Source organism: Macaca mulatta, chromosome 8 (genome assembly GCF_049350105.2).
Source record: "Macaca mulatta isolate MMU2019108-1 chromosome 8, T2T-MMU8v2.0, whole genome shotgun sequence".
Classification (NCBI taxonomy): Eukaryota; Metazoa; Chordata; class Mammalia; order Primates; family Cercopithecidae; genus Macaca; species Macaca mulatta.
The window spans coordinates 45,186,795-45,196,177 of NC_133413.1; the positions used below are offsets into that span (position 1 = coordinate 45,186,795).

Below are 9,383 nucleotides of genomic sequence, written 5' to 3' on the forward strand. Positions count from 1 at the left end.
ATGGGACCAGAATTTGAAGTGAGGTAGCCTGACTTCAAAGTTCATCGGTCTTTTTGTTTGTTTGTTTTCCTAAGAGACAGGGTTTCGCTCTGTCACCCAGGCTGGAGTGCAGTCACGGATCATAGCTCACTGCTGCCTTGAGCTCCTGAGCGCAAGGAATCCTCTCACCTCAGCCTCCGAGTAGCTGGGACTACAGGCATGTGCCACTGCACCCAGCTAAGTGTTAAAATTTTTTGTAGAGATGAGGTCTCATTATGTTGCCCAGACTAGTCTTGATCTCCTGGCCTCAAGCAGTCTTCCTGCTTTGATCTCTGAAAGCGCATGTTTTAACCATAAAAATAGGTAATGCTTTAGTACACATGTACATAAATAAAAATTTAGATATTGCCAAGATGAAATTAAGAATCTTAAATAAGGACCAGCTAAGACCTGCAGGGACATGGTTTCGCAAATAATTGGAAACAAGTCATGTAAAAGTAGTTGGAAAAATACTTTTATCATGTTGAATGAGTTTATTATTACTCTGTGGAAAAAAAAATTTACAGTAACCGCGCTGCAGCAGAACCATGACTACCAAACTTGTCAGTGACTTACTCATCTGAACAATTATGTGGTGAAGCACGTTCTGTGGCTCCCTTGGGATTTGTAATCGAGTCTGAATTACATTTAATCTGTTTAAGGGGAAGACAAAGGTATGGAGCACCCATTTTGACAGGGAATCACATCACAGTTTACTAGTCATCTTGCTTTGAAATACAAGAAATACGTTGTGTTGATTTTTCATTTTTATTCTTTGTCTATGTAATTTCCATGCCATTTTTTAATGATAGCTAAAGATTATTGGGACGTAAGTAGAGCTTAGACTGCTTTTCCAATGTTGCTTTACCAGTAAATGGAAAGTCTTCTTTTAGCTGATGTTTTCTTCAAAAGGAAAATCTTCCATATTATTTAAAGGAAATATTTTATGTTACTTTTATTCCTATTGTGAATTGAAGCTTTTAGATTAGTTTTGTGTCCTTCCCTAGAACTGAATTGACAGCTGCAGTCTTAAGGTATTCTCTGATTTAAATATGACCTAGAGAGGTGCCACAATGCACTAAGAGAGATGCTTACACAAGTGAAAGTGTGTTTCCAAAGTTGCGCCACAATCTTAGTAAAACTGTGTCTCGGCCGGGCGCTCTGGCTCACGTCTATAATCTCAGCACTTTGGGAGGCCGAGGCAGGCAGATCACAAGGTCAGGAGTTCGAGACCAGCCTGGTCAATATGGTGAAACCCTGTCTCTACTAAAAATACAAAAATCAGCTGTGTGTGGTGGCGGGTGCCTGTTGTCCCAACTACTGGGGAGGCTGAGGCAGGAGTATGACTTGAACCTGGGAGGCGGAGGTTGCAGTGAACTGAGATTATGCCACTGCACTCCAGCCTGGGTGACAGAGCAAGACTCCATTTCAAAAAAAAAAGAAAAGAAAAGATGTGTCTCATCCTTGCACTGTTCTTTTAAAATTGTATATATATATTTTTTCTTGCAGATACACTCTGGAAATGATTAAACTAGTACCACATAATGAAAGTGCGTGGAACTATTTGAAAGGGTAAGAGGTTGTTTTTGCTTTTTTTATACAAAAAATGAAGTGGCTATATAATGCATCATGGAGTATATTCCATAATCAGATTCCAAAAGGATAGTAAAGAATTTTTCATTTTTCTGGACCTAAGAGCAGAAGTATAACAGCATTATGGAAACTCTCTGGAAAAGTGCCTTCTGCCCTTCTCTGCACCTGCCAAGTACCTACCAACACCGTTTTCAGAATAATCCACCAGTAAATAATGCCATTTTAATTGTATTTACGAATTCTGTAGTCTTTATATCAAAGAATGGAGCATACACACACCCAGGCTCTGGTTGGCTCAGGAACACAGTAAAGCAGGGTAGTTTACGGGTAGATTTTGCCAATGGGCAGCCAGCCTTTCTGTTTTCATTTCTAGAGATCTCTACCTTCAAGTTAATCTCAACTAGAAAAGGTTTCACTTGCCTGGCCACTGTCATAACTAAGCTCCTTGTTGAACATAAGAGGTCTTCAAGGAAACTAGGCTCAAAGAGCACAAAATATGGAATCAGTCACCCTTGGAGATGTGTCAGGGGAGGTGCCTATAGTATCTGAAGAGCTTGAGGGATGAGAAGCCATCTCAAGAGAAGATGAGGGCTGGGCATGTTAGCTCACGCCTGCAATCCCAGCACTTTGGGAGGCCAAGGTGGGCGGATCACTTGAGGCTAGCAGGTCGAGACCAGCCTGGCCAACATTGCAAAACCCCGTCTCTACTAAAAATACAAAAATTAGTTGAGCATGTTGGTGCACACCTGTAATCCCAGCTACTTGGGAGGCTGAAGCACGAGAGTTGCTTAAACCCGGAGGCAGAGGTCAGAGTGAGCTGAGATCACACCACTATGCTCCAGCCTGGGCGACAGAGTGAGACCCTGTCTCAAAGAAAAAAAAGAAACAAGAACATCTCTCCTGGTTTTGCCCTTCACTTTTTAAGATGATTTATTCTGTGTGTTGTACAGTTTAAGTTATAAATGAATACTTTTAAACTTCATTTTTAAAAACTTTTTTTACTTAGCTCTTAATTATCCTTTTTTTTTGGAGACAGGATCTCACTCTGTTCTCCAGGCTGGAGGGCAGTGGCATGATCATGGCCCACTGCAGTCTCGATCTTCTAGGCTCTAGTGATTCTCCCACCTCAGCCTCCCAAGTAGCTGAGACTATAGGTGCCACCACTAGGCATGGATGATTTTTTAAAAAATTTTAGTAGAGATGAGATCTTGCTGTTTTACCCAGGCTGATCTTGAACTCCTGGGTTCAAGTGTTCCATCTGCCTGTGCTTCCCAGAGTGTTGTGATTACAGGCATGAGCCACTGCACCTGGCCAGTTCTTAATTAACTAATGATCTATGATAAGACTCATGTAATGTAAAAGTTTCATGATAGTTTCAGCCTCATTAATTCAAAATAACTCTCCTTTTCTTGTTTGTGTTTCAGGGTTTATTTTCTCTTGATCTTTCTACTGCTTTTCTTCCTTCACAAAATCAAGTGTTTGTTTTTTGTTGTTGTTTACAGGATTTTGCAGGATCGTGGTCTTTCCAAATACCCTAATCTGTTAAATCAATTACTCGATTTACAACCAAGTCATAGTTCCCCCTACCTAATTGCCTTTCTTGTGGATATCTATGAAGACATGCTAGAAAACCAGTGTGACAATAAGGAAGACATTCTTAATAAAGCATTAGAGGTAAGCTGGTGGGGCTCAGTGCTATTGTTTTTGGTATCTGAGAATTGGTCGGCCCAATGCCACTAATATCCATGTCCCCTTTCAACATCGTTACTCAGAATTCAGTGCAGGGCTATTTCTGGTTAGGGGCAGCATTGATATCACTTGGCAACACAGCCTGTGACTCTTAATAGTGTGTCTCATTTGAATGTGATCTAAGTTAAATTGTATTGGCTCAAAGGCATTTGCCCTTGAGATTGGATTACATATTACTTTAATTTTTATTTTTCATTTTCAGTTATGTGAAATCCTAGCTAAAGAAAAGGACACTATAAGAAAGGAATATTGGAGATATATTGGAAGATCCCTTCAAAGCAAACACAGCACAGAAAATGACTCACAAACAAATGTACAGCAATAACACCATCCAGAAGAACTTGATGGAATGCTTTTATTTTTTATTAAGGGACACTGCAGGAATTTAAAACGAGAGTGGTCCCTCCCTTTGCCTGTGGTGTGAAAGTGCATCACACAGGTAATTGCTTTTTAACAAGAACTGATGCTCCTTGGGTGCTGCTGCTACTCAGACTAGCTCTAAGTAATGTGATTCTTCTAAAGCAAAGTCATTGGATGGAGGAGGAAAAAAAAGTCCCATAAAGGAACTTTTGTAGTCCTATCAACGTGTAATCTAATCCCTTAGCATCAACTCCTCCCTCAGTGGTACACACATCAAGATTTGTAGCAGTAATAACTGCGGGTCACTTGTATGTAATGGATATGAGGTAGCTGAAGTTTGGTTCAGTAAGCAGGGAATACAGTGGTTCCATCAGAGCTGGTCTGCACACTCACATTATCTTGCTATCACTGTAACCAACTAATGCCAAAAGAATGGTTTTGTAATAAAATTATAGCTGTATCTAAAAACAGTGTCACAGTAGTTTGATTTTTTAATAGCATTTATATATTATACAAGACATATTGTCTCAGAAAAGCAGTTAGAAAGAAAATACTGCTATAAAACTATAAACTAGAAACATGATGTGTTGGAGGAAATGTTAAAATGTAAATTGGTCAGTTCTTGACTGAAAGTGACAAAATCCACTCAAGGTAGTTTAAACCCAAAGGGTTTATTCAGGTATATAAATATCTCACAGAAGAATTGCCTGATCTTTTAGAAGTACATTTCCCGAACCATACTATACAACTGGACCATCCCATTGCTGCTGCCTGTGCCCGAATCAGGAAACTGCTGGATGAGGAATGAGGAAGCCACAACCCTGGCTGCCAGCTCCAGGACTGTGCTGTCTCTGCACGTTCCTTGCAAAGCACATCTGCTGCTTTTCCCATGTAGTGTGGTTCCAAGTTAAAGGCTCACTGCAGTGCATCTGATTGGAAGAAACCAACAGGATGTCTTAAAATCTTAACTACAGAGGAATCTGGAAAGTGTAGTTTGTAGCTTTCCAGCATGTATGATGCAGGATGCCATGCCAGGAAAGAGTTGGGAGCGGTTAGCAAGCTAGCTTGCTGTACCTGCACTTAATTCAATCTCACTTTATTTATTTTTATATATTGGGTTTTTTTTACATGGAGTCTCACTCTGTCACCCAGGCTGGAGTGCAGTGGAGTGATTGCAGCTTACTGCAACCTCCACTGCCGGGCTCAAGTAATTCTCCTGCCCCAGCTTCCCTACTAGCTGGGATTATAGGCGCCCGCCACCATGCCTGGCTAATTTTTGTATTTTTAGTAGAGACGGGGTTTCACCATGTTGGCCAGGCTGGTCATGAACTCCTGACCTCAAGTAGTACGCCTGCTTCGGCCTCCCAAAGTGTTGGGATTACAGGCATGAGACACCAGGTCCGGCCTCAATCTCACTTTATCTGTAATTTTTGTTCAATGTCAAAGCACCAAAGTACAACTAAGGAAATCATATAGAGTTAAATAGTCATCCTTTCTCAAGATAAATTTAGGAAATAATATTTTAATACTTTTGGAAGAAAATATATGTAGTGAGTGTGATTTCTAACATTTTACATGTTTTTGTTGTTTTTAGAATCCAAAAATCTCAATTTTATTTTTGAAGCTGCCATAAAGTGCCATTTCCATGTAGACCATTTCAAAGGTGTCATAAGGATCAAAAGCTACATAGAGAAGTTCTCACAAGATAGCCATTACTCTCAGCCGGGCGCAGTGACTCATGCATGTAATCCCAGCACTTTGGGAGGCCGAGGCGGGCAGATCATTTGAGGTCAGGAGTTCAAGACCAGCCTGGCCAACATGGTGAAACCCCTGTCTCTACTAAAAATTCAAAAATTAGCCAGGCGTGGTGGCAGGCACCTGTAATCCTAGCTACTTGGGAGGCTGAGACAGGAGAATTGCTTAAACCCAGTAGGTGGAGGTTGCAGCAAGCTAAGATTGTGCCATTACACTCCACCCTGGGCAATAGAATGAGACTTAAGTCTCAAAAAAAAAAAAAAAAAAAAGCCTCAGAAACCGTAATCGGTGACTCAAAACTGATTGGATTTGGGACTTTGGACTCAACAGCTTATACAGACAGCTTAATAAAAAGCATAATGAGGCCGGGCAGAGTGGCTCATGCCTATAATACCAGCACTTTGGGAGGTCGAGGCGGGAGGACTGCCTGAGCCCTGGGATTCAAGACCAGCCTGGGCCCATCTCTACAAAAATTTTTTAAAAAATTATTAGCCAAGAGTGGTGGTGTGTACCTGTAGTCCTAGCAGCCCGGGAGGCTGGGATGGGAGGATCACTTGAGCCAGGGTGGTGCCACTGCACTCCAGCTTTGGCAACGGGAGTGAGACCCTATCTCAAAAAAAAAAAAAAAATGCATAATAGAAGTTTATTAATTTACACTTGGGTCACTATGAAGCAGACCAAACAGTTATGTCAGCCTAGCCACTTGGCATTTTTTGCCTGACGTTTAACTGTGTAGCAATTCGTTAACCAAAAGGTTGCTTAGTGAGCACTGAATCAGGTGAGGAGGCTCCGTGACTTAAAGGCAGAATGACTTTAGGCTCTAATCAACCTGAGGGTGATCTCCTAAGGGCAACTGGACACAGGACTTGCAGTGCAGTCATTTCATTAGACCAAAGTGAGGTCTATGGAAAGGCCTGCTAACTCAAAACTATCTGCCTAATAACTGTTATATTTGCATTGGTACAAAAACAGTGGTGGGTAAAACTGCTGGTGCCACAGCATAAAGCAAGGCAGTGGTACTCAGAAAAATGAGTGGCACTCTTGCTTCCCTGCTGTGCATATAGTGAAGAATGTCCTTGATTAGTCATGTATTTTTTTATTCACAACACCCAACCTGTATTTTAACGTGACTGAATGAAAGTATGCATAATACATATCCATATGATTGTCTTGAGGAAAAGCACTTGTGCAGCTGTGTAAGCTGTGGGCTGTACAGGACGCATTTTCATGGAACACCATTTACTTAAACAACAAATACACTGGTTATTCATTCTTGGATGGTTGGTATATAGTCTCTCAAAAACGAATGATAGGCCGGGCGCGGTGGCCCACTCCTGTAATCCCAGCACTTTGGGAGGCCAAGGCAGGCGGAACACGAGGTCAGGAGATCAAGACCATCCTGGCTAACATGGTAAGACCCCATCTTTACTAAAAATACAAAAAAAAGAAAAAAGAAAAAAAAGGCATGGTGGCGGGTGCCTGTAGTCCCAGCTACTCAGGAGGCTGAGGCAGGAGAATGGCATGAACCTGGGAGGAAGAGGTTGCAGTGAGCTGAGATCGCACCACTGCACTCCAGCCTGGGCTACAGACCAAGACTCTAAAAAAACAAAACAAAACAAACAAACAAAAAAAACGAATGAAATGAGGCTGGGCACGGTGGCTCATGCCTGTAATTCCAGCACTTTGGGAGGCCAAGGCAGTGGAATCACCTGAGATCAGGAGTTGGAGATCCGCCTGGCCAACATGGTGAAACCCCATCTTTACTAAAAATATAAAAATTAGCTGGGTGTGATAGCTATTCAGGAGGCTGAGGCATGAGAATCGCTTGAACCTGGGAGGCAGAGGTTGCAGTGATCCAAGATCACACCACTGCACTCCAGCCTGGGCGACAGAGTGAGAAAGTGTCTCAAAAACTGTCTTTAAAAAAAAAACCAATGAAATGAGTTTGTCACTTCAAGGAAAACAACTGAATGTTGCCAATGATAAAATGTGAGCTTTCCTTTTAGTTTTTTTTTTTTTTTTTTTTGAGACGGAGTTTCGCTCTTGTTGCCCAAGCTGGAGTACAATGGCATGATCTCGGCTCACCGCAGCCTCCACCTCCCGGGTTCAAGTGATTCTCCTGCCTCAGCCTCCTGCGTAGCTGGGATTATAGGTGTCTGCCACCATGCCCAGCTAATTTTTTGTATTTTTAGTAGAGACGGGGTTTCCTCATGTTTGCGAGGCTGGTGTCGAACTCCAGACCTCAGGTAATCCACCAGCCTCAGCCTCCCAAAGTGCTGGGATTGCAGGTATGAGCCACCATGCCGGGCTAAAACTGTGAGCTTTCAAGTGACAATTTTAGGCCAGACATGGTGGCTCATGCCTGTAATCCCAGCACTTTAGGAGGCTGAGGCAGGTGGAACACTTGAGGTCAGGAGTTTGAGACTAGCCTGGCCAACATAGTAAAACCCCATCTCTACTAAATATACAAAAACTAGCTGGGCGTGGTGGTGCGCACCTATAATCCCAGCTACTTGGGGGGCTGAGGCAGGGGAATCACTTGAACCCAGGAGGCAGAGGTTGCAGTGAGCCGAGATTGCACCACTGTACTCCAGCCTGGGCAACAGAGTGAAATTTCATCTCAAAAAAAAAAAAAAAAAAAGTATTAATTCCCAGGGGTTTGGAGATTTTCCTATTATCTTCTGTTATTTCTAGTTGTTTTTATTTTGTTTTAGTGGTTACTCCAGGGGTTACAAAATATTCAACTTTTCACAGCCTATTTAGAATATTTTGTCACTTCAGTTGGCATATGGAAACATTACCACCATATGTCTCCTTACCGTTCACCATTTCTTACATTGAAAGCCCCATCAGATAATTTTATAATTCTTTTTGTATTAAACCACCAAACATAGTTTAAAGAACTCAAGAAGGATAGTGAATTGTATTTACCCAGTTATTTGTATTCTCTGTTATTCTTTCATTGCTGTTAACATTCTGTCTAAATAACTTTCTCTTTTTTTGAGACAGAGTCTCACTCTCGCCCAGGCTGGAGTGCAGTGGCATGATCTCGGATCACTGCAATCTTTGCCTCCCAGGTTCAAGCAATTTTCGTGCCTCAGCCTCGCGAGTAGCTGGGATTACAGGCGTGTGCCACCACGCCCATCTAATTTTTGTATTTTCAGTAGAGATGGGGTTTGGCCAGGCTGGTCTCCAACTCCTGACCTCAGGTGATCTGCCTGCCTCAGCCTCCCAAAGTGCTGGGATTACAGGCTTGAGCCACCAAAGAACTTTCTTTTAGCAGTTCAGTTAGAGTAGGTCTGCAGGCTACAAATTCTCTTAGTTTTCCTTCTTCTGAGTTTATTTCAAGGTTATTCCTGAAGGATGTTTTCACTGCATGTGGAATTCTGGGCTTGCAATTCTTTTCTTTCAGCACTTGAAAAACGTTGTGCCACTTTGGTCTTCGTGATCTCAGAGGATAAATTCACTGTCATTAGGATTGTGGGTCACCTAGAGCTTGTGGCATTTCTCTTTGGTTGCTTTCAATTTTTTTCCTTGTCTTTATTTTTCAGCAGTTTGATTTTGATGTGTCTGGGCATGGATGTCTTTGGATTTGTGTTTGGGTTTGCTCAGTTTTTTGAATCTGTAGGTTGGTGTTTCTTTCCCAAACTTGGGAAGTTTTCAGCCATTATTTCTTCAAAAACTTTTTAGTGCTTTCTTTCTCATCTGCTCTAGGATTCTGATGGCATAAATGTTATATCTTTTGTTATGTCCCACAGGTGCCTGAAGTTTTATTAATTTTTCCTTCCTCTCTGTTGGTCAGTTTGGATAATTTCTATTAATCTGTCTTCAGGTTCACTGACTCCTCTGTCATTTCCATTCTGCCATTGAATCTATCCAGTGAGTTTTAAAATTTGATTATTGTATTT

General features: G+C 41.8%; 1 protein-coding gene across 4 annotated transcripts in view; it reads left to right on the forward strand.

Moving 5' to 3' along the window:
• The window catches only part of FNTA (farnesyltransferase, CAAX box, subunit alpha), a 30,413-nt gene extending 26,225 nt beyond the window's left edge, over window positions 1–4,188 (forward strand). For all 4 annotated transcript variants that reach the window (XR_013397265.1, XR_013397266.1, XM_077943577.1 and 1 more), the window contains 3 exons: window positions 1,528–1,590; window positions 3,114–3,285; window positions 3,563–4,188. Coding sequence is in view for 2 of the 4 variants with exons in the window: in XM_077943577.1 (XP_077799703.1) it covers window positions 1,528–1,590; window positions 3,114–3,285; window positions 3,563–3,685 (358 nt within the window). In the remaining 2 variants the exon portion in view is untranslated. The remainder of the gene's footprint in view (window positions 1–1,527; window positions 1,591–3,113; window positions 3,286–3,562) is intronic.
• Window positions 4,189–9,383: the final 5,195 nt, after the last annotated feature.